The sequence below is a fragment of the Pezoporus flaviventris genome, unplaced genomic scaffold, assembly GCF_033815535.1.
Source record: "Pezoporus flaviventris isolate CSIRO_AGI_PZ_B2104156 unplaced genomic scaffold, CSIRO_AGI_Pfla_v1 ptg000097l, whole genome shotgun sequence".
NCBI lineage: Eukaryota > Metazoa > Chordata > Aves > Psittaciformes > Psittacidae > Pezoporus > Pezoporus flaviventris.
Genome location: NW_026892645.1, coordinates 2,502,470 through 2,521,813, shown reverse-complemented (window position 1 = coordinate 2,521,813; position 19,344 = coordinate 2,502,470). Strand labels below are relative to the sequence as shown.

The following is a 19,344-nucleotide window of genomic DNA, read 5'->3' as shown; positions in this document are numbered from 1 at the left end:
GCAGTGCTGCATGTGCAGTCCCCAGGCTCACAGAGAAGGTTTTGATAGCGTTAGTCCTACAGTGAAACAATTTCAAAGCTTTTCCCATAGCAGAAGGCTGAGGTGCAGGAGGGAGATGCTTCCCTGTCCTGGGCTGTGGCGTGTGGGAGCTGGTGACATGGCTGGAAGGGATTTCAGGTTCGCTGGTGTCAGCTCGGCTGAGCTAGTTCCTGGATGAACATTCCTCCTTGGTGACAGAGAGCATCTGGGCAGCTCTCTGTGCCTGATGGAATCCCATACCCTTATCAGTTGGTACCAGCCAGCACTGGTTGCCTTCGATAGCTACAAACAAAAGCAGGATGTTTGTGGTCTAACTGAAACCAGCTGAGCTTGTGCCTTTAGCTGGGTGGTAAAGGAGGCTGGAGCAGCTCAGTGCAGGGAGGGGGTGATCATGCACATTCTGGAAGTGTGCTCTAGCTGGCTGGAGACATGGGGCATGGAGATCCCGGTGTGGATCTGGGACACGCTGACAGACTGGATGAGGTACTGCTCCCCATCTGCTGCTGTTTGCATTGTTCCTGAGCGCTGTGATTTTGGCTGAGCGAGGGATGCACAGTGAGGGTCATGGCCCTTGGAGGGGCACAGCACAGGGTACAGCCGGGCAGACCCTTGGGGAGAGACCCCCCAGCACTGCCACCTGGGCCAGCACGAACACCTACAGCGTGTCCTCCTGTCCCTCTGCACGCTGCCACCAGCCTCTTCCACCTCCTTGGGGAGCTCAGCATCTTCACCAGGTGCAGCAGTGGAGGAAGGACCGTGAGGGCTGCCTGGGCTCTGCGCTCCTCTGTTCCAAGCTGGGGATCCCTGTGGAAGAGGGGCTGCAGGTGGCCCAGTGCTGGAAAGGGTGATAGAGCACAGAGGGGTCCAGAGTGTCCCGAGGAGGTGGGTGTCCCGTGGGGAACCCCAAAGCTGGCTTAGTGCGAGGTGTTCACTAGCAAGAGAGCTGGGTCTGCTGAGGACGGTGGTGGCAGCTGCAATCCTGTTATGGTTTAAGCCCAGCCAGTAACTCAGAACCATGCAGCCGCTCACTCACTCTCCTCCTTCCCCCCGTGCTCCCGGAGGGATGAGGAGGAGAATGGAAATAATGTAATGAGATAAGAACAGTTTGGTAACTAAGGTATAATACCAAAACAAAATATAATATTTATATATTTAAAATTTTAAAAATATTAAAATTTATAAAATTTATATAGATACTTAGTTAGTACTACTAACTAAGGTATAATACAAAACCACTAGGACTAACTAAAGTATAATACAAAACCACTAGGACTAACTAAAGTATAATACAAAACCACTAGGGCTAACGAAGGTATAATACAGGAGTACTACTACTACCACTAATAATAACAATGATAAGGGAGATGAAAAGGGGAGAGAATACAAAACTAAAAGGGAAAAGAAACCAATAAACACAAGTGATGCTCAGTACAATTGCTCACCACCCATTGATCGATACCCAGCCTGACCCAAGCAGCGATTTGGCGTTCCAGGTAACTCCCCCCAGTTTCTATCCTGGATATGATGTGCTATGGCATGGAATATCCCTTTAGCCAGTTTGGGTCAGGTGTCCTGGCTCTGCTTCTTCCTGGCTTCTTGCGCCCTTCATCACTGGCAGAGCATGAGAGACTGAAAAGTCCTTGATTGGAGTAAGCATCACTGAGCAGCAACTAAAACATTGGTGTTGTCAGTGTTCTCAGGGTAAAACAAAACACAGCCCTGCACCAGTTACTAAGGAGGAGAAAAACAACTGTTACAGCTGAACGCAGGACAGCCCCTGAGGCACTCGGGGTTTTCACAGGGCTGGTACAAGCCTCTCCTAGAGGCCTGGTGTGGATGATGCCCAGGATGGGACCACCTTCTGTCCTGCTTCTCCTCAGCACAGTGGTGGGCGTCCCCACTACCTTCAGGAAGGAATGGGATGCTCAGCGCCAGGCCTGGAGCGCAGCTTTGCCGGTACCTGGGCAGGCTGTGCTGGTGCTAGAGCTCCGTTGAATGTCCTCCATCCTGAGGGCTGCCCCTTTCCGCAGCATCCGGCACACGGAACGACACGTATGGGCACTTCTTCACGTTGAGGCACACGAGCTTCTTGAGCGATGCTGTCTTCACTATGTCAAAGCCAGTTGCTCCACCAAAGGTACTGGGTTTCCAGTACTCTGGGGAGCAGATGGGGTTTCCAAGAAGCCCCTTCAGGGAGAATGGAGCTCCGATCTCCACCATGCTTTCCCCAAAGATTCCATTGGGTTGGGGTTTCTCAAGCAGCAAGCCCGGATAGAACTCCAGAGCGTCAATGTCTCCATACAGCTCTTGCAGTTCTGCCGCTTTCTCTTCCTCTCCTGCACCAAGCAAACGTCAGAGTGCTTTAGAAAGGGAAACAGCCCAGGCAAGGCCTGGCCTTGCTGTGGATAACGGGAACGTGGCAGCTCCCACAACCCAGCCAGCTTGCAGAGGAGCAGCTCATGGTCTTATACCCCAGCGTGGGCACAGAGCATCTGCACTGCCCCAGTGAACCCCAAGAGCTCCCACAGCAGCACTGCAGCCCTACCTGTGAGCTCCTGAAAGGACTTGTAGGGCTTCATGCCAAACCTCTTCCGATACTCATTAAACGGCTGGAGCCTGAGCTGCCGGGATTCCTTGATGACCCCAATGGCCACTTTCAAGACATTGGCGTGGATGGTTTGTCCCCCACCGATCTGGAGGGTGAGAACACAAGGAGGAACACGTGAGGCACAAGAGGCACCAGCATCCATTCCAGAGCTACTGCACTGAAGCATCCATGTCCTGGGCACAGTGTCATGGAGAGCAGCACAGCAGCAAGAAGAGGGGGAATCACTGCACAGTGCCAGGGAACAGCTATAGAGCAGCTTGGGCTTATCAGTTCCCAGGGCAGGTCAGAGAATGGTGCAGGAGAAGCCCTGGGTGGATGGTGATCCAATGGCCTGGGTGAAGGGGAGAGATGATGGGTTTGGGAGAACCCAAACACACAACAGCCAGTCTGCACTTTGCACAAGCAAAGAGGGTCAGGAATGGAGATGCAGTCACTTGGAGGAAAGCATCCATGTGATGGCAGCAAAGAACAGTGCTGCTCCCATGCCCAGGCTGCTCCACAGCCCGGTCTGGGCTAGAGGATCCCAGCTTACCGCAGGCTCCTGAGAGCAAACCAAAGGGGCTGCCAAAGCCCAGCCTTGCTATGGTGCTCATGGCCTGCCCATCAAGTGCCTCCCTGAGTAGAAGGCTTTATGTGTAAGATAGGACCCACTGCTGAATGGGAACAGGGATGTTCCCAGGGTTCCACAGCCCCGGCACTGGCAGGGAGGGCAGAGAAGACCTTACCCTTCCCGCAATCTGCTTGGAGAAAGACTCCACCAGTGCCTCGACGCCATAGTCCATGAGCATGGAGGTGTTGTAGAGGAACTGCTCATAGCTGTACTCTTCCCCCTGGATGACGAAGGAGTCGGGCATCAGCCCGTGCCAGTGATAGAGCTGGTTGAATTCCACCGCGATGCGATTCCGGTACTGGAACTGTGTCCCGAACAGCAGCTCGGGGTCAAACTTGAGGCTCAGGTAGTACCCGCTGAGGTGCTGGACGTAGTCTTCAATGATGATCTTAATGGTCTCCCCTGGTTAAGAGGCAGGAGAAGCGGCTGTCAGCAGCAGGAGATACCAGCTCTGTACCCCGAGACATTACCCACATGCTATGGAAGCACCTCCCAGCGCTCATCCCCCCGGGACCTTTCTGACTATGGGCTTGTTTTGCTGGTTGGGAATTTGTCAGTGAATCACTTTATAAGCAGCAAAGGTCAGTCTGCCAAAACCGAAATGGTTCCTGAGGAAGCTGACCTCGACACGCTGCTTGCAGATGAGGTGGTGACAGGGATTTGTCTGGAGTTTGGTCAAGAATGACTTTCCGTGAGATTACAGTACATTCATAATGAACATTAAAATGCAAAAATTCAAAATTGCGACAAAATTACTCAAAATCAATATTTTTGATGGCTCAAAGCCCATGTTTGCTCTATGGACCAAAGCCAGCGATCCTCGGAAGGCTGCCAAAGAAACTCCTGCCGCTAAAGCCAGTCTGGCCACTACCTTCAGAGACCAAACAATGCTCAAGTCCTTGGGCTTGCCCAGTGTCCTGGGTTCAGCTGTAGCAGTCATTTTTCTCCTCCTTAGTAGCTGGTGCAGTGCTGTGTTTTCAACTTTAGCCTGAGAACATCATCACTATTACTGGGGGCAGCAGCAGTGGTTTGTGTTACACCTCAGTTACCGGACTGTTATCTCAGCCCATGGGGTTTACATTCTTTCCATTCTCCTCCCCATCCCTCCGGGAGCAGGGAGGGAAGAAGGAAGGGGAGTGAGCGAGCGGCTGCATGGTTCTGAGTTACCGGCTGGGCTCAGACCACGACACCCAGGGAGATGGGCACAGGGCTCTGTGCTGCCTGTGCCCCGCGGCTCCGCTGGTCCTCACCGATGAGGATGAGCCGAGCCGTCTGGAAGAGCTGCTCGTCGCTCCAGGTGGGATGCTCCCGTTTCAGCACGTCACAGACACGGTTGTGCTCGCGCAGCCAGAGCGTGGCGTACATGCAGAGCCCCGGCAGCAGCCCGAACACCTCCTGCCCTATCGCCAGCTGCTTCTCCTTGGGGGTGGCAGGCGGGTAGACCATGTGGACCGGGGCATCGGTGACCGTGGGGGGGTACACTTCTCCATCCACCACCTTGAGGACAAGAACAGGATGACAGAGAGGAGGGGAGAAAACCACCTCGGTGAAAGCCTGTCCAGCCAGGCCCTACAGGTACCAGGGCTGCTTTCCTGCAAGCAGTGAGTGAAACAGAAACACCTCCCTTATACAGCCCCAACTGCGGAATGCCTGCTGCCGTCAGAACAGCTACACCCCAATGCTTGTCCCTCTGATAAGGCATCTTTGGCTGGCAGCCACAAGGGGCTGGGGTTTCCCTGGAGCTGCCTGAGGGATGTGGCTTGAAACAGCTCTGGATCACAGGGCTGAGACATGTTTGCCTGTGCTGGCTACCTGGAACTTCAGCTTCCCATCCTTGAAGAGTCGCAGCTGGTGCTGCCGCTGCAAGTTGTCCCCATACAAGTGCCCGAGGTCCACCTGCCAAGAGAGCATGGCATCAATGCTGCTCCAAAGGCCATGCATGCCCTGGTCCCCTCCTCACTGCTGCATGCCCCACGCCCCCAGGCATTCCGGCATCCCTCACCCCATGCCCCAGCGCCTTGGTGAAGCCGCGTCCCATCTTCCCGGATGTCTTGAAGAACTGGTGGGTGAAATGCTGGGCGAAGAAGGCAAACATCAGGTTGGTGCCCTGGGGATCAGCTTCGAACTTCCTCCGCAGCAGGAACCTCTCTGCCAGGAGCTGGGGGTCAGGGAGCTGCTGCTTCCCTGCAAAGGATGGAGGTTGAGGGCAGATGCCCTGCGCCAGCCCAGCTGGGTACCAGTGCTGGCCATGGGGCTGTTGATATTGCTGTGCTGAGTCTGCTGCAGCACCAGGCAGCGATGCCTCTGCACAGACTTCTCACAGCCCTCTTACACAGGCTGTGACATGCCCCAGCAGCTCTTTGGATACCATCAGGCAACTCCTGCCTGCAGGCCAGCATGGGCAGAGCAGAGGAAGCAGTGCCCTGTAGGTGTATCCATAGCAGTGAAAGCTTGGCATGGGTGGATGGGAAACACCGATGCTGCGCCAGGTATGGACCCAGGGTGCTATTCCAGCGACTCAGCCCCACTGGTGCTGCGCCAGCCACGTACCTTTGGTCCCCATGGGCTTTGGGCAGTCATCCGGCACGGGCGGGAGGATGCGGGTGTAGTAGCTGACGTTGGCATAGGCTTCCCAGCTGATGTAGCCATAGTCAGAGTTAAAGGTGGGGGGACTGGGGATGAGATTGGCACGAACTGAAAAGAGAGGGGGAGTCACGTACGGCAGCATCCCATGGGCTCTGTCCCCAGCCCCTGCTCACAGCCCAGTGCTTCCAGACACCCACCCCTTACACCCCGTAAAGGTACCAGCAGCAGAGGCATGGGGGCATCCCAGGCTTTGCTCCGAGCCTTTTAAAGGCTGCAGTTCCCTGCAGAGGAGGAAGGCTTGTACTAACGCACTAAGTGGATTCTTGGATGATGAATGAGATGACAACCACATAGAAATGGTAAAGCCAACAGCCGGAGCCTTGTGAATGTTGCTGCAGCTCCAAGAGCTGGAACCTAAATATTTATGAATGCGGGGACATGAATAACAAGGGCCATATTTCCTCAGTCTGCTTTCCGTGCGGCTGCTTGAGAGCCCTTTGGCCCCAGGAGCATGGCGTGCCAAGAGCTGCTCGTGTTTTCCAGCAGGCTGGAAGTCTGGTGTGGATGGGGACACACGGACAGCCCAGCCTGCAGACCCCCTGCACCCCATGGGAAGGGTGATGCTGTGACAGGGGCATGGAGTGATGGGGGACAAGCTCCCTGGGTCTCGCAGTGAGGTGACTCAAGCCTGGTAGCCACGGTGTCCCTGGGAGGCACTCAGCATCAGTGCCACCCCTACCCACACCTCTGCTGATGCCCAAGGGTCCCCAAGTCCTGCTGCACTCCAAGACCTGCTCCAACCCCTCACCTGTGAGCACGAGCCTCATGAGCGTGTCCCTGATGCAGGTGCTGTTGATGATGTCCCACAGCCACTTGAAGTGGGTCAGGATGAAGTGGTAGAAGGCAGGACTGGGCTTCAGCAGGTTGTGGAGGCGTGTCCAGAGCTCGGCTGGGGGGCACAGACCAGGCAGATCACTCACCCCAGTAATGATGCCGCTGACGGCCCCATGGGGTGCCAGGGGGTCCTCTGGGCAAGAGGGACTTACGGGAGGTGCAGTTGTCCCCAGAGTATCCCGTCCGTGTGCAGTCACACTCGTATCCTCCCAGGCCGACCCTCACACACACCCCTTGGTGCTGGCAGGGGAAGTAGCAGCAGGGATTCACTGCAGGCAGAGAAAGGCATCACCATCCAGCCGCAGCATCACTGCACCCAGCAGCTCCCTGCTCCTCATGGGGGGACACAGCCAAGGTGGGTCCTGCTCAGGGGGATGCATCCCTGGGAGGTCCCCTGCAGTGAGGTGCTTTGATACCAGCCACATGCATGAGCGCAGCCCCAAGGCTGGTGTCAACAACGTGCTGCAGGAGCCGAGCGCTGCCCTGACAACTGCAGTATCAGCAGATGTTACTGCTCAGCTTTTCTCCCACCTCCCTGGCGAGGTGTTTTGGGCAGGAGCATCGCTTCAGCACTGCCCCTTCTTCCCTGTGGAGGTTGGCCTTGTCTGAAACACCCAGGATTGCCAAAGGAGCCATCTGCACCCCACAGCCCCACACCAATGGGTGCTGCAAGCACTGTCCCCCCCCGTTGCTGTTGCTGCCAGGGCCCTGTCCTGCCCGGTGCCACCACAGGGCCATGTCATGGTTATGTCCTGCCCCCGTGCACAGGGGCTGCTGTGCCCCAGAGCCCCAGTGCAGGACCCAGCAGCACAAACACAGCTCTGGTGTTAAGAATAACAGCGATTGTGAGGGCTGGAGTTTGCTTTGGCAAACGTCTCCTCCTTCCTTGCCGCTCCAACCGGATGGAAAGGGCCGACCGCTGCGCCCGGTCCCCAGCTCCCACCCAGCCCCTTCCTCTGCCACCTCCGTGCCCCAGCCTGCAGGCATGAGATAAGGGCCCCTTCCTGCGGGCCCCACGGCGGCAGGATCCTGTGGGACAGAGGGAGAACCCCCCGACATAAAGAAGCTCCCAGCTCTGGGGCAGTGCAAGGCTCCCACCCACACCAAGCCCCTCTGATCCATCCTGGGGCAACAAAACTCAGGGGAGAAAGAGAACCAAGAGCTGGGGTGGCTGGAGATGCCCCTGCCTTTCATCAGCCCAGGGACTGCTGGAAATGCAGGTGTCCTCCGCACTGCTGCCTCCCGAAACCATCCTCAGCATCACCAGGCTGGGTCAGTCCCTGCAGAGCCGGGGCAGAGCCTGTGAACCAGGAGAATGAAAGTGCCAAGAGACAAAACCTCCTGGAGCAGCCTTGGCTGAGGGGTTTGGTGCCCATCAGCAGGATGGTGGTCACTGGGAAGCACAGCGCTTGGGGACACAGGAACCACCAACACAGTGCTCTGCTCCGGTGCCACCAGCTGCAGGGGCAAGGATGGATGCCGAGAACCATCCCTGGTGTGCTCAGTGTCGCAGCTGATGAAGGAAGATCTCTGGGGTCCATTGGCTTCTCTGCATGATCCATGAGCTCACCAGACCTGGTTCAGATTCTTCAGGAATGTGGGAGCAGGTGCCAAGGCTGGGGCGGAGGGACAGGCACACGGAATAGGAACCACATTTTTTCCATCAGAAATTGCAGCTCAAAATTAGCATCTTCGGAAAACAAAGCTCATTTTGCAGAGCTGCTCCGTGTCCCAGCCAGGGCACAGCAGGGGCTTGGCCAGCAGCTCTGTGATCCCAAACCCCTCGTGTCACAGGGGCCGGCTTGCAAAGACACGTTCAGATCCCAGCCTTCCCATCAGACTCCCTTTCATCTCGGAGCTTATTTATCTCACACAGATTGCGGTCAGACCACCCATTCGGGCTTTTCCAAGATGGGAATTTTCACAACGGGGCCCATGTTTCAGTGCAGCCCCAGTATCCTCTGGGCTATTCCTGCTTCGGAACCTCTGCACTCGGCACCTAGCTCGACATCCCTGTGCCACGCTCAGTGTAACGCAGGGATGCGGGGCTGCCACAGCCACAGTGTTGGGAAGATGCTCCCTGCCGCAGGCTCCGCCACAGCCCCGTTTCCAGCTGACGTATGGAGCCAGGAGAAGTTCACCTTGCACAGCTCTTCTCAGCACGGGGTTCCACAGCACATCGTGGCCAAGCTCTGCTCCGAGCCGGGTTTGGCAGCATGCCGGGCTCAGCCGAGCTGCCTCCTCCCACCCTTCACGGTGGTGTCAGCCCCACAGGGTACCGGAGGTGCGCCGGGAATGGCATGTTCCAGCCAAAAAGGGTGGGAAGGGGCCGGAGCGTGTCCTGGCCCGCGACAGCAACCCCTTCGCATCCTCTCGGAGCCTCCCTCCTGCGGTGCCTTTCCCCACCCCAGCCTGGAATCCCGCACCCGCGCTGTTGGGATGGCTCCAGGTGTGGGAATGCCGCTGCTAGGCTCAGTGCTGGTGGTGGCAAAGCTGGTGAACACGCTCCATCACTGGTGGGAAATGCCAGATTTCAGGACAACATCCGCTCTGCAAACCGCAGCCAGAGCAACCTGGGGTGAATCACGGCCGGGATGGAGCCAGGCTTGCTCAATGGGACCCTGCTCCGTGGCTGCGGTCTTTGAAGATGATGAAAGGATCATGCACTTGTTTTTCTGTCTCCTCGGGCCCAAAAGCTGTTCACAGCAAAGGCAGCGCAGGCAGATTGTCATCTGCAACCACTTCTGGCAGCACCACGAGCAGAAGAGCGCGCCAGGGCCGCAGCTGCGTGCCACGTGGGCCTCAGGGATGCTCCTCCCTGCACCTGAGCCAGGCTGATGGGCATGAGGATGGGCTGCGGGCGAGTGGCTGGTGCTGGTGATGCAGCCCCAGGGCTCTCAGTGCGGCACCAGGCTCCCTTTGCAGCCCTGTTGAAGCTCCACGGGCCCCATGGCAGAGGGGCTGTGCTGGGAGGAGGGCTATAGAAACAGGCATGAATCAGTGCCCCTGCCCTTGGGGTCTGTGCCCAACATGCCCCACGGCTGGAGCTCGGGCTGACGGTGATGTTTGGGTGCTGCCGCACCTCCTGTTTGCCGGTGGGAGCTGTGGGATGGCTGTGGAGAGGAAAATCAGGTTTATTGTGCAAAAGCCCTTGCACAAAGCTACACCCCTGGAGGCGACAGCCGCCAAGAGCAGGGTCTGCAGTAATAAACAGAGGAATCCCAGGAGAACAGCTCGGCTCCGCTCGCAGCAAGCAGCCTGTTGTTTGGGCTTCGAAAGCAGATCCAAGGTCTAGATTAGGGCTGTGGTCCTCCTGGGGCAATGCTGGGGAGGAGCAGGAGCCAGGCTGCTCTGCTGACAGCACCTCGGGGCATTGCACCGTTCCCCTCATTCCTCAATCAGGTATCTGCCTCCCTAATTGGGCTTGGAAGAGCCTTTCATGTGTATCCCAGGAATGTTCTCCTCTTTCCCCACGTAGTGAACTTCACTTTGATCCTGGCACGAAGCAGTCAGCTCCAGGGGCTGGTCGTGGCTGTGTCATTCCAGGGTGCATCTGACCCAGCTGCTTTGGGCATGTGGGACCCCAGTGTGTTCCCAGGCCCTGTCCTGGGCACAGCAGGACACACGGATGCTGCTCCTGGCTGTCCTCAGCCCCTGAGAGGAGCTTCTCAGAGAGATGAAATCTATGCTGGGAGAGGCCATGCCAAGGAAGGAACCACACAGAGGTTGTCCCTTGCTTGTCCCCACCACCTATGGTCCAGTGCAGTGGGTGACAGCTGGATCTATCCCATGGGATCTCTCCTCTTGGGCAGCCATCCCGATGGGCCTCCCCCACATGGCTGCCTGCTGCGTGGCCACAGCCTTGGGGCCTCAAAGCACTGCAAGCCGGGGTTGTGCTCCCCTTTCAGACATGTATGCTCACGTTCTGGGTCTGGGCAGATCAATTCCCACAGCAACAGGTAAACCTGGGCAGAGCCCTGCTGAGGGATGCAGCCCACATACATAGTCTGGTTTGAGCTTCACTCTGGGATGGAGTTTTCCTGCAAGGAGGAAGCTCATTTCATGGAATAAGGACTGCAGTCAATGCTCCATTAAGGAGCTGGAGGAGACTGCACCTGAAGAGCTGGGGATGGAGCTGATGGGATTCAAGAAGGGGTTTATTTTGCCAACACATTCCATGGATTCCTTCCATACACAGCGTTACTCCTTGACACCGGAGGTGCAGGGGGAGCCTGAGCCCACTGTGGTTGTACCAGCGTGCAGTGAGCTGCTGCAGCACGTGGGCAGGGAAGTGAAACCACGGCTGAGGCCACTGGAGCCATCCCTGCTGCTCCCAACCCTCCATCCTCACCCCCAAACTGCAGTTCCTCTGGTGTGTGCAGGGCCCTGGTGGGGATATTCATTCATGGATATTGCCATCCTTTCTTCCAGAAGCCTGATCCCAGATGGGAAGCTGCAGGGAGCAGCGGGTGCCCCTCACCCTGGTGTCAGGGCCACCCCAGCGTGGCTGCGGTCCCCTCCTGCCCCATGGGCAGCGGTGGCCTTGGATGGAGCCCTGCGCTGTGGTGCGGCCGCGGTCACACTCGGGCCATCCGCGGCTCCTGCAGCCGCTGCGTGTGGTCCCCCCCGGCGCAGCGGGGGGTAAAGGGAAGTTTGTTTTCCAGGGCTGGTTTTGCTCCCCAGTCAGGCGCGACGGGACAAAACCTGCAGCTCCGGGTGCCCCCCGCCGCCCCTGCCCGCCCTCCCTGCCCTCCTCTCGGGGGCTCTGCTCGCAGCCCACTGCCCCATCCGGTAGAGACGGGGCAAGAACCGGCCCGGGGCGATGGGCACGATCCGGCCCCGGGGACCCGTCCCAGCTCTGGGGCAAAGGCTCCGACCTCTCCCCGAGCGCCGGGGCAGCAGCGACCGCCCCTGCGGTCCCCTGCGCCTCCGGGGCACCGCGAGGACCAGATCCCTCCGCATCCCCGGGGCTGGCTCCCCCCTCCCTCCCCGGGTCCCCTCGATGCCTGATATCCCCCCTGGTGCGGGCGTCGCCGCTGCCCCGGTGCAGGCTGCCCCGGGGCTGTCTCCTCCTTTCCCTCCTTCCCTCCCTGCCGGTGCTGTCCCCGCCCTCGTACCGGAGCCGTCGGTCGCGGCGCTCCCGCTGGTGCAGAGCAGCACGGCGTGGGCCAGGAGCAGCCGCAGCCCCGCGGCCGGCGGAGCCCGGTCCCGGCGCCCACCGCCCATGGCGAGAGCAGCTCCGCCGCGTCCCGCCGCCGCCCTCGGCCCGGCCCCGCCGCTCCCGTCCCAGACGCGCCTCCTCCCGCCCGCGACGGGACAAGGACGCCTCCGACAGCCCAGAGCGCGCACTGCGGAGCCCCGCGGCCACCCCTGGTCCTGCCCTGAGCCACGCGTGCCCCAGGAGCCCCCTGGCAGCCCCCGGGTCCCTGCAGGTCCTGATCCCCCCCAGCAGCTTCAGACCCACCTTCTGGTCCCCCTGTCCCAGAGGGCTCCCGACGCGGTGCCCACATCCCCCTGGTCCTCACATCCGCAGCATCCTCATGCCCACACCCTGCTCCCCCGAGGATCTCCATGCCCATCCCCTGACCCACAAGCCCCCTGCCTGGATCGCTATGGCCCGGGCACGCTGTTACAGCTCAGGCAGCAGCAGCAGGGCCGTGGGCCATGGGCCTGGCTCAGCTTGCTCTGACCGGCTGCAGGTCGGTGCCAGGAGGCAGGCTGCCCACAGCCACCAACAGCCAGGAAAGCTGAGTTTATCAGTGGAACCATGGCTGGGTGTTCTCTGCCTGGCTACTGACAGCACGGACAGGATCAGCCCAGCCCAGCCCCAGGCACCTGAATCACCAGGGGACTGCACTGAGCCTGAAGAGCCTTCTGCATGCGGCTGGGGTGGCTTGGAGCATGATGGGCTGCAGACCTTGCTGGGACAGCCTCAGGGATGTCCCTGAGCCTGGTGGTACCCAGAGCACGGGGGCTGTGGCTGCTCACCCTCCTCTGCAGCAGCAGCAGAGACCCCGGCACAGGGCTGGGTGTGATTCAAGATTAAATGGGGTTTTGTTGTCACCTCCTTGCAGAGCAGCACCCAGGGCGTGCGCAGCCCCTGTCTGCTTCCTACACTTGGCTGTGAGGTGGGGACAGGACAGGAGTGGGGCTGAGGGAGAGAGACTGTGGGTCTGGGTCTCACGCTGTGGGGCTTTGCTGGCTTTCAGCAGTGGGGAGGGAGCAACCCTGCAGGGTGAGCAGCCCTTGGAGGTGTCCGACAACGAGCCAGGGCCTCAGATCCAGCTTCAGCAGGCAAATGCATCAGCCGTGACGCACGCATGAGCTCAGCAGGCTCCTGATCACTCTGGAAGGGTGGGGACAGTGGCTGCCTCCCAGTGATGAGCGTGTGCTGGGAATGAGGGGCAGGTTTTGGTGCACGTGTGCAGTTGGGGCAGTCAGTGTGTGCCGGGGCCAGGGCTGCTCCTGCCTGCAGGCAGCACCGTCCCGCGGGGCACTGCACATCCAGCCTCTCACCCTGGCCTCTGAGGTGGGGAGAGGCCGAGCTGCCTGGATGGGCACCAAATACAAAGCCAGGGCAGGGTGCTGGTTCAGCACAGAGGATGGGGTTTGGGCGGCTGTTGGGATGGTTTCAGCAGGAGCACTGGGGACGGTGTCAAACACTCACCAAGGCATTGCCCTGTGCCCCCACCTTGTGCCTGTGAGCTCCAGGTCTGTAGGAGTGGAGCAGCACCGGGTTCCTCACCTACTGCTGCCACCTGCCCCACGGCATCCCAGCCCCACAGAGTGGGTTACCCTGCGGGTGAGCATTTTCCTCCCTGTCCCCACAGGCGGCACCACCAACCCCAGCTCTGCCTTTCTCCTCCCACCCCGCAGTTGATGCCCAAGTGCTGTTGACCACAGCACATGGGATCTGTCAGAGCCTGGCACCTCTCACACCCCCTGGGCCAGCCCAGCAGCCTTTAGGGATGTCGCAGCCCCAGCGCTCACTGCCTGCTCCCTTCCCTCCTGTCAGGTTTTAATAATCCCTCTCTCGCTCAATGCAGGAAGCGGCTGCAGTAGCCCAAGGCTGTGGCTGTCGCGCCAGGGCCACCGAGGGTCTGTCCTTAAAGTGCCAGACAAGGGAGGGGGCTGCAGATGGCAGCTGCAGGGTGTGGGGCAGCCCCACTGCTCCTGGCATCTCTCCTGGTACCCAGGCCCGTTCCCCTGTGTGATGTCTGTCTCTGTCTGAGCTGCGACCCGGGGTGCCTGTGCTCATGTCTCAGGATGGGAGCCAGCTCTGGGTACCCACAGGAGGCCCTGGCCCTGGCCTGGTGCTGCCTGGGCATCATGGTGGGGTCACAGCCTCCCTTGGCACGAGCACAGGGCTGGGGCCACACGGGTCACTAAAGGGGAACATCTGGAGGTTTGCCATGGGTTTGGCAGCGTGGGCACTGGGTCTGCCAGCAAACACCCGACATGGCTCTGTAGCAGCAAGAGGAAGCTCCAGTGGGGTACTGCTGAGCCCCATGAGCATCACAACCATGGTCCAGGGGGAAACCAGGCAGGAGGGATCCTTCAGCCTGATGCGCCCACTCGGGAGGGGTGTGGGAATGGGTGGCTGCTGCTCCTCTGGGTGCAGGGCAGCAGTGGGGATGTGGCCTTGCCACGACTCCTGGGAGTGCTCCTCACCAGTGGATGCAGCAGCGGCATGGACAGACGTGTGGCAGAGGCAGCCCGAGGAGGTCGGGCTCTGGCTGGAGGGTTTCAGCCCTGAGCACCCAAAACCTTCCTGGAGGTGACTGGAGCAGTTCCTGATGCCCAAAGGTCCTCCCCTGTCCTGCTGCTGGTCCTCACTGAGCCTCCCGCTGTGGGTCGGGGCATGGGGGGTGAGGAGCTAGGTGCTATCCCAGTCCAGGGCAGCCACCTGGATGTAAAGGGAAGCCTCAGCCTCCCCCCATGGCCTAAAGCCAACTGAAGCCCCCCCAGGGCCAGCACCTCTACAGTGGCCCTAAGGAGCTGCCCCACCAGATTGAAACCCCTGATGGCTCCTTCCATAGAGTTCTGTGAAGTTTCTTTTGAGGTGCCTTTTGAGTGTGTTCCATAGGGTGCTTACAGTGGATGCTTACAGTGCTTAGTGCAGTTGGTACAGACAGTTGTAACTATGTACAGGTCACTTTCTTCCCCAGCTTCAAAGTGTTCTCCAGGCTCCCTGGGACAGGTCTGTTCTCCAGCTCCTGCTTTAAATCTGGGTATTTTTTCTGAGGTCATGATTTTGGACTCCGATCTTGACCCGAAGTCCCTTCTCCAGCTGCATTTCTGTGGGTCAGGGTCAGTGTTTCTTCCCATCGCAGCCAGAGTGGTCTCACTGCTTTGGAGAAGAAGCACTGTCTCACACCACGCTCTCAGCTCTTGGCCAACCCCATGCTGGTCTCATGATGCTCTTCCCCTTTTCACAGCAGCAGCTGTGGGCATCAGGGCTGTGGCTTCACCCTTTGTCTTCCCGCAGCTTCCCTCCTCTTTCCGGAGGCATCACTGGGGTTTTGCTTCCTTTTCTTCCCCCCTTGGTGCAAGGGGGATGTGGCTGTAGCCCCACTCCAGCTATGGCCGTCCTGGGCTGTTGGTCCTGCCCCGGGGATGTGCTGATGCTGCACCTCCGTCTCTGCCGCCTCTGTCTTGCTCCAGTTTACATCAGGATGGAGAAGGCGTTGTGGGAGATACAGTGATGAGAGGTCATTGCCGTGTCCCCATCCCATGGCGTGTCCCTGTGTCCATATGTCCATGCCGGGGGCAGGAGCCGGCGGGGCTAAGGGAGCCGGTGGTGCCGGCCGCGTCCTCCCGTAGGGAGGCAGCAAAACACCGTCTATGGCAGCGCCGCGTCGGCCGGGGCTGCGGAGGCACCGGGAGGCACCGGGAGGCACTGGGAAAGCGCTGATGGTCCTGAGCTGCTCTGCACTGGGCCGCCCCACAGCTCCGCTCTGCCCCCCAGGACCCTTTTCCCCCCGGCTCTGGGGTGATGCCTCGCAACGGCGCCAGAGCAGGACACTGGGACCCAAGAGCCTGCAGTGGTTCAGCACCCAAAACTCCTTCCCCCGTCTTCCCAGGGGGGCTGGAGCTGTGGGGGCACCCTGTGCTGTGACCCCACAGCCATGGGGTGAGGTGGCAGCCGTCGAGGGGAGCTTTGGGGCAGCGGGACAGGGGCACCCCCATGGCTCCCAGTCCAGGAGTGTGAACCCCTGATCCCGGGGCATCTGCATGGCTCACGGAGCATCCCCTGGCATGACCCATCCTTTGCATCCCTGAGAGGCTCCTTGGGTGGGATGTAGCTCAGCGTGTGTACACTTGACTGTCGGCTGCAGGGGCTGGGCAGAGAACAGAGAAGCCAAAACCCCTGTTTTTCTACCTTAAGGTTCTGAGATGACCGGTGGGGAAGGTCCCTGAGAACCACAGGAGGTTCAATCCACACAACGGCCCAGAGACCCCACATAGAGCATCGCACTGATCTGGTCACCCTGTGCTGGGCTCAGGGGTGCTCTGGGGGTACAGGGCCAAGCAGGGCAGCATTGGTGCAGCCCAGGGAGCAAATCTCTCCCTGATGGCCCCTTGCCCAGCTCCACGGCAGCAGAGGACCCGCGTTCCCTCCAGCACGCGGGGCTGACAGGCGCTGTTTGAGGGGCTACAAATCAGAGCTGAAAAGCCGGGGCTGGACAGGCTGTCTGGGAACAGGTAACCTGAGCCCCAGGAAAGGAGGACTCAGGAAGGCGCTTTTCAGCAATCATATTCATCATCTTCAGCTCAGACTCATTAGGCTCGGGAGCCCGGCCCCCGCCACCGCCAACGCCTCCCGCACGCAGATAGAGCCCCTGGCTCAGACAAATAAATGCTTCCAGCTTCCCGGTGGATGCAGCAGGTCAGGGAGCATCTGATGCCAATTACACACGGTGTAGGGTTCCCTGCCCGCGCTCGCCAGCACCGTGCACTGAGGCGGCTCCCGCGCTCCGACCTTCCGATGGCCCCATGGATCACCCTCTGCTCCCTCTGTGCCAGGTGCCATGGGGGCAGACAAGGGGGAGAGCAGCCCTGTGCCACCCATGGTTTGAGCTCCTTCATGCTGGGGTCAGGGACCAGCACAGGGATCTCCCACCTGAGCGGCTCAGGGGATGCTTGAGGGCAGCCTCACTGCATGGCTGTTCCCACCATGGGGGGTTGTGCACAGCACTGAGCATCAGCGTGTCACTGTGTCCCCATCACATGTGCTCACAGCACAGTGCAGCAAGAACCCCTCCTTCCTGCTCCCTGATGTAGGACTAAGGGTGGGAAGCTGCCCTGACTGGTTTGGAGCCATCGTGGTCCAGGGTACCCCAGAGTCCCTGGCGCTGCACAGCCACTTCAAGCAGTGGGAAGCACGCTGGGGCTGTGCATGACCATGTAACACCACATGGGTGCCCTGAGTCCTACTGTGTACGTGGGTCCATCCCCATCTCAGGGTCTGAGCAAAGGGAGCTGTGGGAGTCTTCACCCCATTTAGGTCCAGAATTGTACCACGGAAACCTAGGGATGAGGCTTGGAAGGACCCTAGGCTGCAGGCACCCATCCTGAGCGGCGACAGCAGCCAGCACAGCCATGCTGAGCGCTGCAACGAAATGGGTGCAGGCAGCTCCACTCACCCAACGGCTCATAGGGGCAGCTCCATCCTTCCCCTTCTCCAACTGGCCTGGATGTCCTTAATTGCCCAAAGGTCAGTGTCCCCGAGCCCGGGGCCACGTGTCGGAGGGACCCCGAGCAGGAACCTGACACGGACACGAGTCATTCGGGATCAACGCTGGGGGCCAGGAAATTGCAACGGACACGAACCTAAATACACCGCACGTCCCCCCAGGTAATCAGGGACCGGGCCAGATTCTGGCTGACAGCTTAAATGCCTTAATTCCTTGTCCGCTGCGGTTCGAGGGGGTCCCGTGTGCCGTGGGCTTCTCCCAGGCAGTCTCCGAGCTGGAGGTTTGCCTGTAATTGGAGGCATGCTGCATTCCCCTGAAGGTAGCCAGGTCCCACCGGAGGGGGGCTGCGGGAAGGCAGCAATTTCCCTTATGGAATTATTTACCTGATTAGAGAGTTTATTTTATCAAAATTGTTTCAGAATGGGGCCGCTCGGTGTGTCCAGCGCGGGGAGCTCCCCGGTGGGGCCGGCGGCCTGGAGACAGGTAATTTGTGTGCTTAATGGGACTAATGCGCCCGGCAATTACAGCGATGGATTTCACGGCTGCAAAGTGCCCTGCTCCCATTAATTAAAAATCTGTTAAGAAGATTAGCACATAAAGGTATCAAAAGAAACCCAAGAGTTTCTTTCCCCACCGGCCCCCCGAAGGCGAGTGTGGGAGTGCTGGATTGCTCACATTAGCACAAAAATTGCTCTTTTAAGGGTAAGGGCCTTGCTTCCAAAGTAACCGCTGACAGTTTTCCTCTGACTTCCCTACCAAGAAGTCCTTTATGTTTAATTATAGTTTGTTTAAATTAGCCCTGATTGTTCACTTGCAGTGTTAGCTTAAATACATTCTGAACATGCGGCTCCCCCGTGCCCTGCCGGTGCGGTGTGAGGAGGGCAGCCTCCAGCCCTGGCAGGTGCCCCTGCCACAGGGATGATGCTTGGGGCCACCCAGGAGGAGATGGGGGTCTGGTGGGGTCCAAACTCAGCATCCCTCATTGAGATGCTCACACCATAGCAGGAGCCAGGGGTGGTGGTACCCACCATAGGGTACCACAGCTGCCAAACCCTGCTCTGCAGCAGGCTCTGGTGATGGGCAGCTCCTCACTGTGATGGTCTCCAAGACCCCACCAGTGGCTCCTCTGCAGCAGGATCCCTGATCCATCACCACCTGCACCCCATGGACACCGTCCCCACTGCTCCCATCCCCACGCTGCTGCTGCCGGCACTGCCCAGCCTCTCGCTCAGCATTGGTGCCACTCCTGGCCTTTGTCCACAGCCAGACACTGAGCAAAACAAAAGCACATTCCCCGGCAGCTGAAGGTGCCATTTTTACGGCTGGGCTGAACGAGGAAGTATTTTTTGATCTCTTAAAAATCCTGAATATTATCTGACAGTTTATCTTGTTTCTCCGCATCCGTGCCTTTGCCGCAACGCCAGCTCATTTACATGTGTATTGCGCCTGCCTCCACGGGTGCTGAGGTCAATTGAAACTCAAGAAAAGAGGAGAAATTTATGCAAAACTGTTGATTGCATTTGTATGTAATGAAATCATCCAATATTCATCTGACTATAGACTCTAATCTGAAAGGAGAAGTGAAGGACATAAGAGTCACTGGAAAGCAATAATGAGCTTCTGTAGTGATTAAAAAAGCACTTGAGCTTTCTGAAAATCCAGCCAGAAATCGTGTCTAATCAACACGGAATATAGGAGGCAGAGATTACATTGATACATTTTGCAAAGCTCACTGTTGAAAATGTATGCGAGCTGTAAACTCTGACATGCCATCCATGGTCTGTTTTACACAAATCCGGGCGGCACACAATCAGCGCCCGGGCTCGTCCCTGGCACAAAGCAATCTTGGTGTCTCTGCTCGATGACTCACAAGGAGCGCAATCACATCTATTTTGAAGAGCGATGTTGGT

General features: G+C 58.8%; 1 protein-coding gene across 1 annotated transcript; it reads right to left on the bottom strand.

Moving 5' to 3' along the window:
• Positions 1 to 1,748: 1,748 nt before the first annotated feature.
• Positions 1,749 to 12,048, bottom strand: PTGS1 (prostaglandin-endoperoxide synthase 1). Its single transcript, XM_061476600.1, has 10 exons — positions 11,855 to 12,048; positions 6,890 to 7,006; positions 6,652 to 6,792; positions 5,808 to 5,951; positions 5,260 to 5,441; positions 5,070 to 5,153; positions 4,508 to 4,754; positions 3,373 to 3,659; positions 2,585 to 2,732; positions 1,749 to 2,375 (listed from the first exon to the last, which is right to left on the bottom strand). Exons 1-10 carry the CDS (start codon positions 11,961 to 11,963, stop codon positions 2,020 to 2,022), a joined length of 1,815 nt encoding a protein of 604 aa, XP_061332584.1. The 5' UTR covers positions 11,964 to 12,048; the 3' UTR covers positions 1,749 to 2,019.
• Positions 12,049 to 19,344: the final 7,296 nt, after the last annotated feature.